The 20,236-nt window shown below is 33.4% G+C and overlaps 3 protein-coding genes across 8 annotated transcripts in view; 1 reads left to right on the forward strand and 2 right to left on the reverse strand.

Annotated features, from left to right (window-relative positions):
* Positions 1-824, reverse strand: part of LOC111622641 (signal peptide peptidase-like 2A) — a 38,972-nt gene extending 38,148 nt beyond the window's left edge. For both annotated transcript variants that reach the window (XM_023365048.1, XM_023365046.1), the window contains exon 1: positions 724-824. In XM_023365048.1, the coding sequence (XP_023220816.1) occupies positions 724-786 (63 nt within the window). In that variant the 5' untranslated portion in view covers positions 787-824. The remainder of the gene's footprint in view (positions 1-723) is intronic.
* Positions 780-14,092, forward strand: LOC111622642 (pirin-like protein). Of its 4 annotated transcripts, none has more exons than XM_023365052.1 (8): positions 780-799; positions 6,355-6,504; positions 6,574-6,696; positions 6,773-6,909; positions 7,090-7,198; positions 8,040-8,267; positions 8,356-8,450; positions 12,865-14,092. In XM_023365052.1, the coding sequence occupies exons 2-8, from the start codon at positions 6,366-6,368 to the stop codon at positions 13,000-13,002; spliced, it is 969 nt and encodes a 322-aa protein (XP_023220820.1). In that variant the 5' UTR covers positions 780-799; positions 6,355-6,365; the 3' UTR covers positions 13,003-14,092. The 4 variants fall into 4 exon arrangements, with proteins under 4 accessions (XP_023220820.1, XP_023220819.1, XP_023220817.1 ...); XM_023365051.1 differs by lacking the exon at positions 780-799 and adding an exon at positions 1,554-1,682; XM_023365049.1 differs by lacking the exon at positions 780-799 and adding an exon at positions 5,281-5,442.
* A 567-nt stretch (positions 14,093-14,659) lies between these two features.
* LOC111622645 (RYamide neuropeptides-like) lies at positions 14,660-18,637 on the reverse strand. Of its 2 annotated transcripts, none has more exons than XM_023365055.1 (4): positions 18,588-18,637; positions 17,898-18,036; positions 15,339-15,429; positions 14,660-14,779 (listed from the first exon to the last, which is right to left on the reverse strand). In XM_023365055.1, exons 1-4 carry the CDS (start codon positions 18,600-18,602, stop codon positions 14,743-14,745), a joined length of 282 nt encoding a protein of 93 aa, XP_023220823.1. In that variant the 5' UTR covers positions 18,603-18,637; the 3' UTR covers positions 14,660-14,742. The 2 variants fall into 2 exon arrangements, with proteins under 2 accessions (XP_023220823.1, XP_023220824.1); XM_023365056.1 differs by lacking the exon at positions 18,588-18,637 and adding an exon at positions 18,144-18,162.
* Positions 18,638-20,236: the final 1,599 nt, after the last annotated feature.

The following is a 20,236-nucleotide window of genomic DNA, read 5'->3' on the forward strand; positions in this document are numbered from 1 at the left end:
TCGGCATCCGGAGACCACACGCCTCGGCATTTGCACGCCGTAATCGCTCGGAAAAGCGGTCGGCCAAAAAAGGCGACCGTGGCACTCCTAACTCTCCCTCGAGAGGCTTGTTCTTTTCTTTTGTTCTGCAGATTAGTCACCGGCACCCAAGGGAAAAAGAGTTAAGAAAGAACATTCTAGAAGAGACAGAACAATAAAACAAAGAAAGAAAGGAAGTTATACTAAAATTAAAATAAAAATATATACAAAATATGGTGTACAGCCAAATATATTAAATTCAGAAATTGGCAAGACACACACCAAAGTAGGTTTAATACAGGGAAGCAAGTAGTGCATAAATGAAATCAAAGATGCATGAAATCCGGCTCACCAAATTGAGGTCTTACCAAGTATTATTCAGTAAAACCTAATAATAATTTATGTATTTATTGCAATTAAACACGGTTATTTTTTTTCGTAGACATCATTTGTAAAGAGTTTTCAGGATATCGGATTTTAACGTTATAATTTGAAAGAACGTCCGTAATAGATTAATAAAATTTCGAATAAAAATAACTTCTTTCTATTGGCTAAATCAAATCTCGAACATAAACAAGGACACACCGTTTGACATTTACTTTAAACGTTCTATCCCGCAGCCGAATTCGACCGAAAATTCGAACTTAAACGTCCTTAACACATATATTACGTATTAAAATCTTAATCGTGCTTAAGCAATCTCACCTGAATGACAAAAATTGTCAGAAATACGTAAACGTAAACAACCCACTCCGTTCCTTTCGCCATCTTACTCGATGACGTAATGTTCTATTTTATTTTCATTGCTCCATCGTAATCTTTAAAAATAAATTTATTATTTATTATTTATTATTTTAATCGTATTAATTTTACATAAAAGTAATTATTTATTAATAATATAAATTAATACAATTTGTAATTTTAATAATTTGAGAATTATGTTAACGTCACGTGATACGATAAATCTGTATCGAAATTTCAAATATCTGTTATGTTAAAAATTCTCTAAAAACATAATAAATAATAATTTACAATAAATATATCGTAAACGATAATTTTAGTAAGTGTAATAGACATTGTCGACAGGGTCGGCGGGTTAAAATTTGCGCAAACTGTTGGTAATTGATCGACACGTATCAACAGCACGAAGCACTTTGCAAATTTAAACCGAATAAATTCAAGAATAATATGAATAAAATCCGTATTTTTAAACTTCCTAATGAGTTTTGGATATTTTCAATTTGTCCTTATGATATTGTCACAATTTTTGATCAATTTACTTAGGTAAAGGTTCCGAAGAATACATTTATCTAATGGCAGCGGAGCCGGATTTACGTGGTACAATACGTATAAACTAAAAAATCTATAGGTTAGAGCTTGGCATTACAACGGACCTGTTTCTATTCTCAAAGACAGTTCGTACAGTACATATTGCCCTTTATTATTTGGCAAAGGAGTAGTAAGGAACGTTGTAGCCCAGGGCCACAACGATTGTAAATCCGGCTCTGGATGGCAGACATTGGCGTGTAGAGTGTGCAAAGATTTACATCCGTTAGAAAAATGCCGAGTTTTCTGCTTACAAAATTAGCTAATGAGTCACGCGGGCGTTGCCAAACAACAAAAGTAACATATACAACGTAACCCATTAATCACTGCCAATAAAAGTGAGTCTCTCGTTCTTTCCTTTAAATTTTAATTTAATGAATCTTTTAAAATTACGTTCTATTGAAAATCTATTCTTCTTCAATTACAATTAATGGATGTAAATAACCAGCAACTGAAATGTCTACAAAATGTATGTTACCGAAGACATTGTTATTGAGTTATAGAAACACTTGGGCATTTTAAATTTATTTTCAAAGATGTTTACACCGTTCTTATTATAATTATGATTATTATTCTTGCTTTCATTTACAATATTTTTTCCTTTGGGAAGAGTATTATAAATTAAATCGCTTCGCACCACTTATCACGGACCGCCATTAATTTGCGAATCACATAAATATTCTGAATCATCTTTCTAAAAATAATAATCTGTTCTATTGCGGTTGCTGCTTTCTCTGCAAAATACGAAAAATCTCAGTAGATCGAACGGTCATTTCCAAAAATTAATTCCAAATTCACTTCTTTCGGACTTTTAAGGATACAAATACAAAAATAACGTATCGTGTCGAAGAGGGGGAGAAAGTTCTCAAAAGGTGTGTGACGGTTGATGTGGATTAGTGTTCCTTTCCTAAAGAAATAATTATAAATGCTATATTTTTAGATCATTTATAATAAAAAAAATACTGCTTTTTTATTATAAAATGAAGTTTCAAACACGAGAGGTATTCGCTGGTTTAGTTCTTCTTCCTCTTTGATTCACGCAACGAAATATCTTTGATAAACAAATAAATAAGAACTATTTATAAATAAGATAAAAATTTCTAATCTTAAATGGACATAAAATCTAAATTTTAGTATTTTTATTTTGAAATAGGCTGTATATTTCTAGAATACATAAAACAAACATTGTATTTATTATAGAAAATTCTTCCAAAAACAAAATGGTATCGAGTTACATAAATGTCTACAGGAAAAAAATTAATTTAAATAAATTCTATCGATCGTAGCGTGTTTAAAGCGGCTCTTTATTACTCTCTGTTTTTTTGAATTTATATTTAATTTGTGTAAAGAATTGAACGTAACTCGAAACTTTATTGATATCGATCGAAATCTTTATCTACAATTTCAAATTTTTATCTCTTTCGAGATAATTTAGCAAAATTTTCGAGAAAAATGTATGATAACGATTTAAGTAGCTCGTTCTAGATAAAGTTACGCGTGGATTGCGTACATACGGACACGCAAAGAACGTTCGTATAATTAATTATAAATGATAGAAGTGTACTTCAATTGCAATAACAATAAGAAGCAGCCGCGATCCGAGAAAAAAAATATTGATTTGCAATGTGTTACTGATCGAAATATAACTCCAAAGTGAGATAATACGTACGCAGTTACAATAAAAATAAGTAATGTCAATACTTATGTATCAAGTTTACGCAATGCCGGATTTACTTATAAGCTAGAATAAGCTATGGCTTTGGCGGCTCAATCTTATATTTGTTTGGTCGATAATCATTTTTGAGCTAACCTCTTTAGTGTTTTCGCTTAAGGACCTCAGTAAATTCGGTCCTAATTTTATAAAACCGAAAATATGTATACAGAAGATTCCATAACCAAATGAAACAAATCCGAGCTTTCGATAGTGAAGCCAATAAAAAAAATTTACAATCTTCTCAATGGTTTACTTTAGTCCTTCACGCTCGTGTCTCTTGGTACTGTACGTGGACGATCTGCCAAGGGAGGAGTTTCTATGCGAAATTGACCCCTATTTATGTGTTAGACGCGAAGAAACTCCGGTAAACTCCACGTCGATAAGGCCAGGCCCTACGAGAGGGGACGAAGCCGGGGCCAGGAGCCAAATCGGAGGGGAAAAAATTAAGAAATTGTCTGTTTTCTGATTATTTTTTCGAAATAATGAAATAACTTTGGCCACGAGCTAAAACTAGATTATATTTCTACTTCATTATCATTATTGTTATTTATATAAACAGGATCTCCGGACCAAAATGGGGGGGGACCAAAATGACCTTTGCACCGACAACTCTCTATTCTCTCGGGAGACCAGGATAAGGCCATTACGTATTACGAACAAATTTAAACAGAAGCGCTACGATCACGTTTGATTTTTAATCTATAAATTCTATTGTTTGAAGGCCATAACCACAAACAAATCTTGATATAATTTTTAAAAAATTCCACATTTTACAAATACAGCTTTCAATTTAACAAATATATTGATTTTTCATTTAATATTATATAAATTCTCGCCATGTTTCTTTAAATCTGTAACAGTGTTACAATTATTGCTGATTTATGGCGAGCTACTTTATGATTCAGAAAAAAATCCCGGCGGATAGAACTTCTCGGCTGTAAATCAATCGCAAATTTATTTTATAAATTCAGAGTTTGCTATAAAATCTAAATTTATCGATGTTTATGCTCGTACGTAGAGCAGTAAATATAAGGTCTAGTATCGTAGTTATATTATTTGTAATTTCACCATTTGTTCGAGCGTGCTCGAAATATCGTAATACACATTATACGAAATTAAATAACAGTTAAATTTTATATTTTTAGACGTTAATAAAGAGATAAAATTAATTTATGGTCATTAGTGACTCTCCGAGACGGATTATGCTAATTTGAAATGTACTTATTGAGGATTGGTTGGATTAATGCATATCTAAACGACGATTGGTTAACAGAAATATTTTAAAAATTCATTTACGTATTTCAAACACGTGTTTTATTGTTAGTTAAAATTACTGTAGCATTTTTCTGTCAAAATATGTTTATCGGTCGTTGTAAGAGTAATTTTATTTGGCATTTTAATCAAGGCATCCAGTTTCCGATATCACAGTTCGTTAATGTATTTGGTATTTGATATTTTAATTAAAATAGATTTTTATCTCCTTTTTTTTTTTGTATGTGATACAGAGTTCATTAATTGAAAAGTTCGTAAAAACATTTCGATTTTTCATAGTTAATTTAAAATCTCATCAATCTTACTACTGTATTTTCTTGATCTTTCGGATACTATTTTTCTTATCTGTTCTTGTCACTGCCATGCTCTCGGTGTTTGCAATTTTTACATTTTTAGAAGTGTTAGTTATTTAATTTTAATTAATGAATGTTATTATCGTCATTTTATCTACATTTATTTTCTACTGTCGCAATATAGCCTAATAATGGTGAAGTTTTCTTCGAAAGTAAGTGTAACTTTTAACAACACATCTATTTTATAACGGTTAACACCTCCAAAAATTCTTCTTTAGTCACTCTCTCATAAATATGAGGTATAAAATTTGTAGATTTTTACGTCTTAATACCTTTTATCTAATTGGATAAACGTAATAAATATCTGTTATTTTTCGTGATTACGATAATTGTATTAAAAAATACAATGTGTTTTGTCACAATAGGGTTTGTTGCCATAGGTTTAATTCCTGAAAATCTGTAAAACTATAATAAACTTTAACACGTAGTTGAGGGTATAATGCTCTGGCGCAATTTCCTAGATAGAAAACCTACCTCGCTGTTCGTATGACACAAAGAAATGAAATAGGAAAAATCAATTGAGGGAATTTTGCTAACACAGCCGTACCGTATAATTACCATAACGACGTCTGATGATAGACTGTTATAGTGTGACAAGTAAAGTTAATATTTCAGTTTTATAGCCGTTCGTTTACGGTAATAATCGTGAGAGGGAAGCACTTTACTGCTCTCGTCCGAGTATCGATCGGTGTTGCTTCTCGTGTCTTGGCTTTTATCACCGATATCGAAGATCAGCAATTAAATTCTTCAATTTTAAAGGTAATTTTGAAGCGTTATTATCTCTCACTCTTTAATTAATGTCATTTATTTAATTGACGTTAAGCTGTTAATTATAATCGATGGTATCAATGTGGATATGGGATACAGTATCACTAATAGCCTTAAAGTGTCGATTTCTTGTGTGTTCGCATAGTGTCCATGGCGCGTATGTTCTTTTATAATAATCTTTCCATTTTACCAAGGTCCACGTGTTGATTATCGGTGTTGACAGTTCACTGTGCAGGTATGCTAATCACAATTACGCTCTTCCCAGATAAGTATTTTTTTTTTGTCTAGTGTAAATCTGTACGTAGAACTGGGAATAAAATTAGGCTTACGTCTACGTTCTTTGCCGTGTAAACATAATTGAGAGTACGACGATATGTAAACATAGTGTGAATGTTTTCAAATATACAAGTCAAACGTGCAGTACATATTTAAAAGACATAGAAAATTAAAGATGGAGTTGATTTAGATACGTAATTTAATAGGATACTGTAGAAAATCAACGGTAGATTATTGTAGAGAAGAATATTTTGGTTTTCTTTCGTTTGGCTTTATTTAAAGTGGGAATTAAAGTCAGTTTTGTTATGTTAATTCTGTCGTCAGTGTGGAATTGATTGGCATTAATTTTAATTAAGATAGAATCCCGTGTTCTGGGTTCTTGTTATTCGGTTAAGCGTCAACAAATGCCCCAAAATAGGAATAAATTAGTCGAGTTTTATAAATAAGATTTCATACGCGATTAATAACCGTTTGGAATAGGGAAAATGCGAGAAGCATTCTTAAAATAGTAAGAGTAACACCCCGATTGCGCAGAAAGTTATTTGCATATCGAATCGAAAAATGTGTCATATCAAAATGGTATGGTCCATGGGTTTTGCTTTTATTTCAGAATCTCTATCGTTATAGGTCAGATCGATATGCCACATGTGGTACATCGAACCGTCTCTCGCGTTGCCACGTTGAAGATACAAAGGGAGGGAAGCGGATTTTTAATTCGTAAAGTTATTGGAGGCATCATAGACACATGCGATCCTTTTCTTCTTCTAGATCACATCGGTGAGATATTTACGTTAATTTTTTAGAAATTAACTAATCCCATTGGAAATCTTAATCGATTTTCTTTAGGTCCAGTTACTTACCAACCGGGCGAAGCCGTAGGAGCGCCCGACCACCCTCATCGTGGTTTCGAAACTGTTACCTATGTTATAGAAGGTGGAGTCAAGCACGAAGATTCTGCGGGTAACAAAGGTTTGCATTATTGTTATTTTAAACAATAACTTGCGATATTTTAGTATAATAACGCTGCCATGGCCGTATTCGACAGGGGAGCTTCGTAATGGATGGCTACAGTGGATGAGAGCCGGAAGAGGTGTGGTACACAGCGAGATGCCCACCGACGAGTTAGTGAGAGACGGAGGTGTTTGGGAAGGGTTCCAACTCTGGATTAACCTTCCAGCTAAAGTTCGTACGACCGATTTATTCAATAATTTATACCATTTTAAATTCTACATAATTTATCGATATTAAATTTAAATAACGTTCGGCACGATATCTAATAATACATTGGAAATTATTTTATAAATATAACTATTTTAAATATTTATTGAAGGCTAAAATAGTCTGGTTTAAATATCGAAACAGGATAAGATGATGGAACCTTGCTATCAAGACATACCACCGGAAGCCGTTCCTATGATAATCGACGAAGAAAATGGCGCCACAGTTAAGGTCATAGCGGGAGAATGTCGAGGTATTTATTAAGAACAAATGCTAATTTGTGCATTGTGTCACGTGTTTAAAATTCTGTCGATCGTTTTTCTCGGGCTACACGACCGGAAATCACGCCATTGCGTGCCCGAATCGTGTGCCAAATCCACTCGCTAATGGCGCCATTCCACCTCCGATTATTTATTGATCATGAATCGAACGATAACTCTTATGTTAATAGTGATAACTCTATATAATTATCGATTGTTGTTGCGTTGAACTGACGGCAATATGTTGCCATAATACACTTCTTCCAATGCAACTGTTCCCACGTGTACACTGCCACAGATCAATGTGTTAGTTGAGCGACTGTATTAACGTTTAATACCTTGTTACAATTAACATATACAGGAGTAATGAAAGTTTAAAATAGGGCCTAAGTTGTTATTATTCCTCGAAGCATCAACGATTTTTTTTAACGTAGGCCCTATGAAACATTGTTTATTCCGGTTCTATCGATATATACAATGAATGTTTCGGAGAATTGAACAGTGTTTCAATCTATTATAATATTCCAATATATCACTTTAATTTATTATATGTCTCCCGTTTCACTGTTATTTTGCCATAAACCTATATCTATCGTGACAGTTTCAGTGTATAATTATGGCATGACTGTTTGCAGTGGTATAATAATTAATTCTTTTTACTTACAGACTTTACCTATCTTGAAACTAGCTCGAATAACATTAATAATCGGTCAAAATTTAAAATTAGAGTGGTATTGCGTGCGGTTTTTCCTAGTATTATATTTGCCACAATATGTTTTTCTAAAGTTTTTAAAGTATTCGAACATGGTTGAAATTATATTCTGTTTTTTACAGGTTCGAAGGGTTGTGTGACGACAAGAACACCCATATTACTATTAAGCATCCACTTAATTCCCGGAGGGGTATTCACTCACGAAATTAACCCTTCTCACAATGCTTTTGCCTACGTCTGGAGAGGTTCGGGTTTCTTGGGCCACGATTTGAAACCCGCTAAAACGGGAACGGTGGGTCTACTGGGTTCCGAAGGTAATTCATTTTTAATGAAAGCCGACGACGAAGAAGGTAAGATGTTAATAACGCTGGTTGCCACGGTGCAAACAGCAGAAAAATTTGATCAAGACCGTGAGAAATTTCCGCTTTATACTTTCAGAATGTCACTTACTCTTAGCGGCCGGTCAACCCCTAAACGAACCCGTGGTCAAGTATGGTCCTTTCGTCATGAATACCGAAGAAGAAATACAAGAGGTAAGTTTTTTAGAATGGAACAGTTAACAATTAATTGTTGGAAAGAAGAGGTATTTGTAAGACAAACGTGATGTCATGGATATAATGTAAGGAAGTGTCGTTTAATTAATTGAACAAATGTACGCGGATGGCCGGTATTCAAATTAAGATTGCTGAAATAAATAACCAAATGTTTAATGTATTTTAAAGGTTTTTCTGTCAAACGATTAATTTCCTTCCACTTTATTTTACTGTTATTTTTGAAAGTTAATCTAGTCATTATCTTCGTCTTTTTTTCGGTTCTCACGACAGCCTCTAACTAAAAAGATGCCTGTTTTGTAACTCTTATTTCCGATTCGCGAGTGTTCTTGTTAGATTTTTTGCACAATTTAATCCGAATTCCCATTCTTCTAGTCTCTCTCACATAGGTCTCGTAGGGAAATCTTGTTAACAGTTCTGGTGAAAGTCGTACAAAGAACTTATAAGAGGATATATAAGGTATATTACTCGACTTTCTTTTTACTTTCCATCGGTAAAATGTAAATAACATTTTGAGACGATTTCAAAAACATTTTTTCATCTCCCCGAAGACTTCATTGGCAGAAAATTTTATTCCCTGTTTTTCATATCTGTAGCTGTTTACAGATGTGAAAACATCTGCAAACACCGGTCGAGCGCAACTCTAAATTATCACTTACTTTTCTCGGTGGGAGCTATATTTCTTCGCATTTAAATTTTTAACACGATCCACAGTGGCATCTACCTCCATACTTTTCCTACCAAAAATGTTATGACACCGCTCCTTCCTCTACAGCTGCAAAAAACGGGTCAACAAATACACGAAATAAACCGAATTATTTCTATTTTAAAGTTCGAAACACACTTTTTCTCCATCTCAAAGGAAGAGTCGGGAAACAAAACAGTTTCCCAATTTTAATAAGGTCGCAATCCTTTCTTTTTCTCTTTTGCTTTTAAAATTCGGAACATTGTAAATCACTCTACAAAAATACAGGGATAAAACTAAGTTGAATTAATATTAATTAGTTTATCATCTCTTAATTGAAGATAATATTCCAGCTTTATTTAGAAGAATGAACAGAATTACTACTTGAGAAGAGTAGCCTATATGGAAAATAGAAAAATTTTTTCATCGATTCATTGGCATTGAAGAGGCCTTCGCAGCGGGACAAAGGCCTCTCCAATTTCCTTTTGTTCTTCTCTATTGAGTACTCTTCTATATCACATATTCTTAATTAATCTCCTCGTCTGGTCACTCCATATTTTTCTTAGTCTTCTCGGTCTTCTGTTTGCAATTCGTGGTGTCAATTTTCTGAACATTTCGATCGAAATTGAACTTATTTATATATAAAGCTGATATTTATTGAATACGACTCAAAGGTATCCACGTTTACTGTCGTACTTCTACACGCGTATTTCCCGGGAGGGAGTAACTGTAGTATCAATAGTAATATACAGAAGTAAGAGCATCGCCCCCGTGTATCGCGTAGCATAAAACTTCGATCGCCACCGAATTACTTTTGGCAATCCAACGTACAATTGTACAATACCACATTTATTTAAATTATATATAATTTACGTTAAAATTCGGTTAAACACACGTTTTTAAGATATATTTCCTTCAAAAAATGAATTTTTATAAACACGAATAAATACGATCGCGTGTAAATTAAATATTAATTCGATTTAAATCGTATCGTGTCAAAGAATTATCGATCACATTCTTTGTATGCCGGGTCGCGGGTTCCAGCTGAAATTTCGCAATTTCTATGAATTTCCACTGCTTTTATCTACGATCGTTATCGACCCCGGAATAAAAAAACAGGAGTTTTATGAATTATGCCCAAATTCACTTTGTGTAATATTTTATTTTCGGTTTACGTGTAAAAGTATCGTGTAAAACAATACATAAAATTAAATATATCTTTACGTCATTTTACGTAACACTTTACAATATTCAAGATCACGTGTTTGTAAAAGGGCAATCTAAACAGTTACGCGGTTATAACGGAAAGAAATTTTTACAAAATTATATAATATATATATAAATATAAATTGTAAATAATTTATCGCCTACAACATTTTCTTTCAATAATTCTAATGGAAACGATATATATCTGTATAAATAATTAATACGTTCGTGCCCAATGCTATTTTATAGTCCTATTAAAGATTGTCGGAGATTTTAAAAAACGATATTTTGATCATTATTAACGGGAAAACAACCGCATTAAAGCGTGTAAAATATCGATTTTGGGGTTAGAATTCGCACGCGATTAACACGCGATTTAACGTCGATCCGGACGAAATTCGTTAATTAAAATGTATTCTTTTCCATTAAGAATTTAACATTTTTGCCTTAAAAAAATAATGCAGTAAAAATGTTTATTGACGAATTGTAAAATGCTAAATAGAAAGAAAATGCAATTTTTATCGCTTCGTACGTAATTAAAGGACGATAGTCTAATGGCGGATTTAGTGCGATAATCGATAAAATCCGTACTCGTAAATAGTAAAGCGTTCAAACCCTTTCGTGACCGACCCAACGATATTATTAATATCGCTAGGGACGATAGAAGTATTTTGCTGTTTTACTATAATATGTTGTCTGGTTACTAATCTTTCGTTTGTTTCCACGTCTAGAATACAATCCCGTGCGTGTGTATACTTTGTTGTGTCTACCGATGTCTGGAGAATAAAATGGTATCCAAGTTCTATCCCTTTCTCGAATAAAACCAACGAAGTATTTTGATATTCAATCAGTTAATGGTTAAATAAGAATGCGAGATTGCGTAACAAAAGCACTTATACGGCTAAGGTCTAGTTTTATATAACTGGTAGAAGATCCGTGCCTCGGGCACGTTAGATAAAACTAAGTAAAGAAGAAGAATTCTTTCGTTTTCTTTTGTATTTTACAACGCGCTCGTGACCCCGTATACTAAATAATATATTTGTAGTTCGATTTAAATTATCTTTGGAGTCGAGTCGTAATATCTTTAATGCGATTTTCGATGATATATACGTTTGATGATGCCGAGTATCTTTACTGTCAGAGGGATTTGCCAGCCTACTTATTTAATGACCCGAGCGATTTTGGACATTAAACTTGTCGGAGACAAAAATAACGATTGTCTTCTGCGTGAAAAAAAGCCAGTCTTATTTGTTGGTCTCGCTATCGCGGTGATAAATGCTCCCGCAGAACATGGCTGCGATTTTTTGACAATTCATTTTTTTCCTCTATCAAAATTTTTAGATTACTTTCGTTCGATTAAGTCCGAGATAATTTCCTAACAATTTTTTCGGCACTTTCCATCGATTATACGTTTAAAAGGGCGTATAATCGATGCATTAAACTTACATTTTTCCCTATACTTCTGCAAGAAATAGATTTCGGAAACGTGCGAAGAAGAAAATATATCTTACTGTGTCAATATATTTCTTATAGTCGCATCCTTCTCTCTCTGTTTCTTAAGGAAATCGATCGAGATACCGGGTATAAGATATATAAATATTTTAATGCCGTGTAAGATTAGACAAACATCGCCATTCTGCGTTATATGATGCGTTGAAAGTAGAATTAATCTTCACGTTTCCTCTCTTTCCGCTAGCAATTTATTGAAGTTGGTTAAACAACTCGTCGTAAGCTTCGACGTTGTATCCGAATCTATTGAGAAATTCGATATTTGTAATTTTATTCCATTAATTTTATTTCCTTGCCCGGGTGACGGCTAATAAGAGTATACAAGTAGCCGTTCTCCACATAATGTAAAGTAATTAAGTAATAAAAATTATTGCAATACGTAGTACAAACGTGTAATACCTCGGAACGAAATTTCTTTGCGGGTACGTAATAAATTAGGAAACAAAACCGGCACAATTTGTATAGTAGAGAGGTGGCAAAGACAAAAAATTTGGGTAAGGATGCGTAATGGGAAAATGTAGAACTAGTGTGGAAATTAAATACAAACACGTCGATCGTTTACGTGGCACCACGTCCAAACACGGCGCTTAAAATTGCCACAAATATCTACGATAGTCGACGTAAGCCTTTACGACGACTGTCGTTTTCTCCAATCGATAACATTTAAGTAGAAGATTATCTCACCAGAAACACGTGACTCTTCGAAGGAACCGAGCCGATAATCAGTAGCCGGGGATTTTTCCCCCCAGGGAAAAAATCCCCGGAAACGTAAGGCTAGTAGTAGCTCCTATCTGTATAAACTAATGTTACTTTTACTAAAAATATAAAATCTTTACAACTAATTTATGTATAAACGGATATTCATTTGTTTAAAAAGCAAAGCGCGAACTCCGAATGGCCCATGAATTGCCAGCTTATTTAGTAAAAGATTCCGTTGCTTTTTCGCCATTTAAACCACCGGCGGATTAATGTAACATTTTTTTTTTTTAATTTCAGGCCATCGCGGATTACAGAGAAGGCCGTTTGGGTTTCGTTCGTCCGCCGGCAGATGGCGCCAGCGGCGGGCCAATGGATTTATCGGAAGACAGTTGCACGATAAGAGGAACGATGGACGACGACGAAGGACAGCAATGATGACGAACAAAGAAAAAAAAAAGCCTTTTTAAAGCTCCTCGTGTCGTATTTTTTCTTCTTCCACTTCTTTTAAGCTGCGCACCCGACTCCAGACTTTTATTGGAATTTCTCTTTCTTATCGTCTCGATATTTTCCGCTTCGAAAGATGTCAAATTTAAATGGGAATAGGGAAATAGATAGTCGAAACACGTGGAAATCCGATGAATAACGTTAAATCTATCGTTCGAAAAATTTTAAAAATGTTAACCGTCGAATTTAACGTTAGACACGTGGAATTTTTAATTAAAGAACACGTGTTCGGATGGCATATTTTGAGCCTATACTAACGAAAATCGAAAAATCTATTTTACTTATTGTTTCGGGTATTCCTCGCACAGAAAAATAGCGATTTTTACCTAACATTTTAGTAAAAGAAAAAAAATTGTTGGCTAGAACACCCCGGGTGAAGGTTTTCTAGTAAATTACGGTCGGGTGAAAAATTGTAAATTTAGGAATAAAATCTAAATATAGAAAAAAAATCTGATAAATGATGCGGGCATGGGCTTAGAAGAGTTGATTTTTTTTGTATTCGAGAAATGCAGAGATCTTGATCTATGACGAAACTGAATATAAGTATTTTATATTCGGCTGGAAGTTGCCTTATGGTGATGACGGCAGGAAATGAGTGTACCGGTTGCCTTTGTACTGCCGATACCAGAAATGATTGCTACTGTCGCGTGTCAGCTGTTATAGATTGAAGAGCGGGTGAAACGGAGCGCGCGTGGCCAGAATCGAGCGAATGCTCCGTTATAGACTGTGTGACGTCGACGCCGTTAGTGACAAAAAGTCGAATCGTTTAACACGTAATTATAGACCGAAACATCTGGAAGATTGTGTGAAAAAAACAAAAAAGATCCAGCAATCTGAGTTTATGGAAACGGATCGCGACCTCCACAACGAAAAGAAAAGAATTATTGATATTTTTTCCAATTTGTTTGTAAACACTGGATAAAACGTGTATCGTTTATGTAATAAAGCTTACCGCAATGTTGTTCTGTGCTTCGACATATTAAATGTTACGAACAAAAATAAAAGTAATATATTATTCTAAGCTGCCAGTGAATGCATTCATCAGACGACGAGACGATCAATAATTCGTATCGAATCTTGTAGCCGGGCCGGCCAGCCAACCGGAAAGACGTGGGTTCGATTCCTCGACAGACTCCAACCCGCTCTTCCTCTTCTTAAAATACGTCGAACGTTCGTAATTTCGTGTGACGACAGCGAGGGTTATCCTACGGGTCCAGACCAATCTTTTATAAACTTTATTGTAATAAGAGGGTAAACGAGAGCGAGAAAAAATCATTGGTCCAAGTATAAACTTTTCGAAAGTAGCGAGTTATTGGAAACATAGGAAAATCATTAACTTGTTGATGTAGGCAAACACAGAAGAGATATAAGTAGGCCTATATTATTTCTCATTGGATCAATATTTACTCAGGTTCTAGAATTTTTTTTTTTTTTTTGGCTTAGATTCCGGATATTAGCCGAAGACGGTGGGAGAAAAACACCGTGGCAATTAATGCGAGCGACGAGCGACGAGTGATTTGTACACAATCAAACAAATCGTCCGCGTACGAAAATATTTAGTCGTACGACTACAAAATTATATTTCAAATGAGGTTTTTATTGAATTTTTAATGTTACACTTAAGTAATTCGTTCGGAAATGATTTCCTCCAGGTTTATTTCTTCTTCGTTTTCAGTCCATCGATTCGTTGGATGCTCCGCTCGATTTCCTAAAAATAATAACAACTTCTCTTCATATATTTTTCTTCTTTAGGGCGCGCTCTTATAAATAAAACTAAATTTGTGTGGGATGCGAATTCTAGATTATCGATTTCAGTTATTTATATTCCTCCCGTCCCCGTATTTTTAAATTAAAAAGCGTAATTAACTACGACTCTAAACGTTGACTTAATTTGCGTATTAACCCGTTCATTAGCCGAATGCCATCGTCTTCAATTAGTCGTTAAAATTTTTAATTTAAACGGTTTATATTTTCGATATTACTCGTAAGGAAAAGAAGAAAATTACATCATCTCGCCGGAAGTTTACGGATTTGGAATTTTTAATAATAAAAATGGAACGAGAACTGAACTTTTCGTGTTTGTATTTACTTAATATAATTGAAATGCCGTGATTTTTTCGAAAATATAAAATATGTTTTCGTCTACAAAATTTATTTAATTTTACATCAAAAAATTCGAGTGGTAAAATAAAATTCAAAACGAATTCTTCGGATAAAATAATTTTGGGAAGGTTGAAGAATTTCTGGCCATTTCGTCGGACACTTACTTGTTACATCTGTAGAAATTCGAAACTCCCGTGTAGATGCACATGACGGATCCGTCTCCAAAAAACGATACCGATATTTCATGCATGGCATCTGAAAATAAATCGGCAACCAGTTGCTCAACTTTTCCGGCAACCTTTAAAATTTCGGTGGCGCCATCTGTTATCATATTTTATTTAAAAAACTTTTACATTCTTAATTATTATAAAATGGTGAAAAATGGTTTTAATAACCAGTAAAATTATCGTTAAAGCCGACCCTAATGGAGATACACACCACCCCCATTATCTCTCCATCCTCTCGACCTTTAACCACTATAATTTAATAGTATCTATTACTCTAATCAACAAACCTATCCGCAAAATTTCAGAAATTTTCGACAAAAAGTACGGGAGTTATTAACGTCCGCGCACACACAGACACTAACGTTCACACATACAGGAAAAAACCTTCGAATTTTTTTGCATTTCTCGACGTTTCGAGGCGTTATAAGTCCAAAAATCCCGGGGTGGTCGTTTTTTGAACGATGGTCGTACTTTCCCTGTGTTATACTGTATATAACAGCCGTAAAAGTAATATAACTCTCGTAATATACGCGCGCACTTTTTTATATTTTTGTAAAATTTTCCTTTAAAATAAGTTTTTAAATAAGGTTACAAAGCGATTCGTTTGTTTTATCGGAAAGGGCCGAAAGGATTTTTAATTAGTTAATCGACTTTTGAACCACCCCGTTATCACACCCGTAACCAGACACGTATGTATATTTAATCATAAAAGTGGATTGTATTAAGGACCAAGGAAAGGAGGAGTTTTCTGTGGTATCGAGAAACGTTACGTAGCAAGGAACGGTAGTTTAAAATTGGATATTTACCTGTCAATTCGAATAAAATATTCTGTTTTTGTTACATCATATCTTAGCCTAATTTATATCGAGTAATTACAATTTGTTACGCAAATTATGCTGACAAACCACGTTAAATCTTCGATGGACGTGGGATGCCGCCATCAATTTTCGTCACGCAACAAATATTAAGAGGCCAACGTTGCCGACGTATACGTAATTATAAATAAACGAACATTGCAGATTATATAAAACATTATATAACGCCAGCCAATACCAGACGAGTCATTAAACTCGCTATTAACTTTGTAAAGTGGAATCTCGTTACAACGAAATTTGTTAAGACGAAAGTTTATTGTATCGTCGAGCCGGTTAAATGGCTAAACACGGAAGTCCGCATACGAAATAAAGATTTTATTTATGGTATTTACTTGGTTTTATTTTTATTTATTTCGTGTAAATAAAGTACAGTTTAGTTCCGAATTCCCTCCTCGAATGCCCCTCTGTCCCATCTCGGGGAAAGGCTAAAAGTACGAGATTACACCGTATACAGAAGAGCACTTTAGAATGTAATTTATATGCCAAGGATTTGTCCACCCCCCGTTCGATTTCGAGTCTTTCGGAGCGATTGGATGAGGTCATAACCGCTTCGGCTATCCGTTAAAAATTGTTAAAAGTTTTCAGTACTTAACAGATTCATCTATTGTTCCTAGTCTTAGACGGTATCATTTGGAAGTTCTCTAAGATTTTTCTCTAATTTATTATTAATTTCTCGTTTCTAATAAAATATATTGTATTTACTCTACACAAATCCTCGTATTTTTGAGTTAAAATGAAAAAGATTAAGAAAGTAAAAAATAAATCGCATGGAGATGCCATTAACATAATGGCTTCTTTTCTAATTTTTTCTTCGTTTTAACTCAAGAATTACAATTTATAATTATTTCGCCCGACGTTTTAAGTCTATATACAAATTTTTATAATAATTTAAGCGTACGGAAAAGTTTTATTACAGTTTTTTGTCAATTTAAAACATACTTCTCAGTAGTTAAAATTCACTTAATCTAGTTTAAGGGGAACGTACTAAATTACGATACAGAAGAGAATATTTTGGGAGAAAATACAATTAAAAACTGTAATATTTTCCTCAAATTTAATAAATTATAGGTCATAGGTAAAGCGTGTAGAATTTTACAAAATTTCTTTCTTTATGTAATCCCTTTGTTATCTTCATTCGTCTATTGTTTGTTACCATCATTAAATCGTTGAAATTGCCCTAATTCGGCTCTTCGCTAATAACTTTTCAGAACATTTAATTGAAAAACAAATTATTATCGGTCAACAATTATTTTGTTGTGTGTCTGCTATAAATATAAAGGAAAATAAATGATCACTCGACTTGTTAAATAAACGACCAATGAGTTACGCGGTTCCTGGTGGATAAATGTATACATTTTTATAAAATATCATACGATAAAGAATATTTTTCTTTTTTCTAATTATCCAGTAAGAGAAGAATCCAGTATTTAGTAGGGAAGTAAGGAAAAACACTGTAGAACTTTAAATGGAACGAATAGAGAACAGTCGTAATTTAAACACCGTACTCGTCTGTTCGAGAAGTTGGCGAATCTTTAACTTATATTCAGTTTAGTTGGCTGTAATAACGTTAAATAAGCGCGTATAAAAGACACCAGAAAAGTTGTAGGTTAGAAAAACTCACCAGCCAGAGGTGGTACCATGCTTCTTCTTCCGTATCTCCCGTTGGGATAGAACTGTTGGGCACTCAATTGAACCAGCAGACTACAGATGAGGGTGGCCGACAAAAGCCAAGTTATACTCCTTTTCTGATTAGCTTCCATCTGAAAAGCAAAGTAAAGCAATAAGCTACGCTCCTAGCTTTAAAAATCTGATTTAAAGTATCCGCTACTCCGATGAAAAAGCAATTTCTATCGTTTTATTCGTTTACCTAATTTCTCCGGAAGATAAACGAATTGAATTTAACATCTTTGCCATATATTTAATATAGTTTTATGAAGTTTATTAGATCTTCCAGTCGAGAGACGACAGCGACTGTCACTTAGAGGAAAGAAAAGTAAAACAAACTAAAATATTCTCCATTTCATTTATAAAAATACAAATTAAATTTCTAGCAGAACATTTTTTGACATTTCTTTAGAATTTTATAAGACAGACAACAACTTTCTTATTTTCCACACCAAATAAACTTCTTCTAAGTTTATTCTCATTAAAAAAACTCTAACATTAATTATTATTTGGTGGAAAAAACAAAAATATTCGAACCGCGAGCAAAGTTAAAGCGCTTGGAAAGAGCGATTACACAAATAAATTCATATAAGAATAATGATTAATAGAGAGAAAAAATACAGAAAAGAAAAGCAAAGGGACTTACACTTAAAGTGGGCATTAAATCTTCTGTCTTCAACTTTGTAACTGCCAGCATCTACTTCCAAAATTTATAGAACAATCGTAGAGGTAAATCATTAATTATTTATGATATCAACTAGTTGTAACCATAGGAACAGTTAGTCTTGCTTTTCCATTGGTTACGGAATCGACACGTGGCGAGAAAAGAACTTTTTGCCCGCCTACTTTTTCACAAGTAATTGGCTGGACTCGAATACTTTCCAACAATATTTTCCAACCTCCTCTCGTTAACGGCCTTGTTTGATTAACAATGCGCCCGGTTTTATTGCCTCCGACTTTATTACACTTTCCATTGTGTCAAGAAATTAATCCCAGACAAATCTTTCTCGTATTTGACCCGTCTTCTATATTTAAAAACCCCCAAACAAATATTTTTCTTATTAAATTCTTAAGAATTTTCTCATTTATTTCAACGTTTGTTCCATTAAAAATACGAATAAAACCATTAAAATATAATTCGTAAATATCTTAACACCTAAAGCGTAAACTTTATATAAATATAAGCCATATTTATACTCATCCACTGGAAAAGATGGAGAGAGAGAAGTCCAAGAGGAGTTAGAACCTTTGATACAGCGTGATTTATCCGCTGATAAATAAGTCATCCACTCGTTTATATCGTTAGAAAATGATTAAATATATTTATAAATTTATCTCTGAAAGTTTTGATGTTAAACGATAGAAAAAAATATTTAATCGGAAGCATAAACAAGCCTTTTTTTTAATCGTGTAAAATTAATGAAGACACAATGCAGAGTCAACATCTTTCGGATATTTTATACCTGGAATATATCATAAATCTTTTATTTTCTTGGAATGATGCGAATTATTTACCGAAAGTATTTTATGATTCGCTTCTCTAAAATGAAAAGAATTGCCCTTTTTTTCCCTCTAAAAACAAACAGAGAATATAGAAAATCATTTATTATTTAAAATCTATCATAAATCATTAAATCCGCCGCATCCGACCATCGTATGTATGAAGGATTCGGTGCATTCGAACCTCTTTCTGATGTTACTAAGTATTTTCTTGGCTTAATCTTTAAAAGAATATCAAATATCGCTTCCTCGAATTGAAATTTTAATAAATTTATTGTATTTTTTTACTCAAAAACCCAATTTTTTAGCGCGTATCCCTATCGAGGGCTGGGCGAAAAGTTGTCCCTTCGACCGTTTTGCGTGGTTTTTTGATGTATTTACTAATTTCTGCTCTTCATTTATGATTTTAACTGAATATTCGTAATGTAAATAACATAAAAATCAATTAAAAATGTAACGCATTTAAATTTTAGCATTAAAAGTTACATTTAATAGAGTTACACACAAATCTCCATTACTGACGGATCGGTACGTTTTACGATTTAGTTAATTAAGAAATCGTAAAATTAATACATTAATAAACATTTATATAACGTTTAAAAGATTTATTTTATTTTATTTATTTATTTTTATATAAAAAATTATCGTTTAAAGTACAGGATTGCTGCTAAAGTGTTTTTAAAAAAGTTTAAAAGTATCGAATTTAAAGATAATTTTTACCCGTAAATAGTTAGTGTTTTACTTTAAGAATAATATTTAATGCTTTTGTTGTTTTTAATGTAATTGCCAATGCAA

This window comes from Centruroides sculpturatus, unplaced genomic scaffold (assembly GCF_000671375.1).
Source record: "Centruroides sculpturatus isolate CEXI.00-Female unplaced genomic scaffold, Cexi_2.0 scaffold340, whole genome shotgun sequence".
Classification (NCBI taxonomy): Eukaryota; Metazoa; Arthropoda; class Arachnida; order Scorpiones; family Buthidae; genus Centruroides; species Centruroides sculpturatus.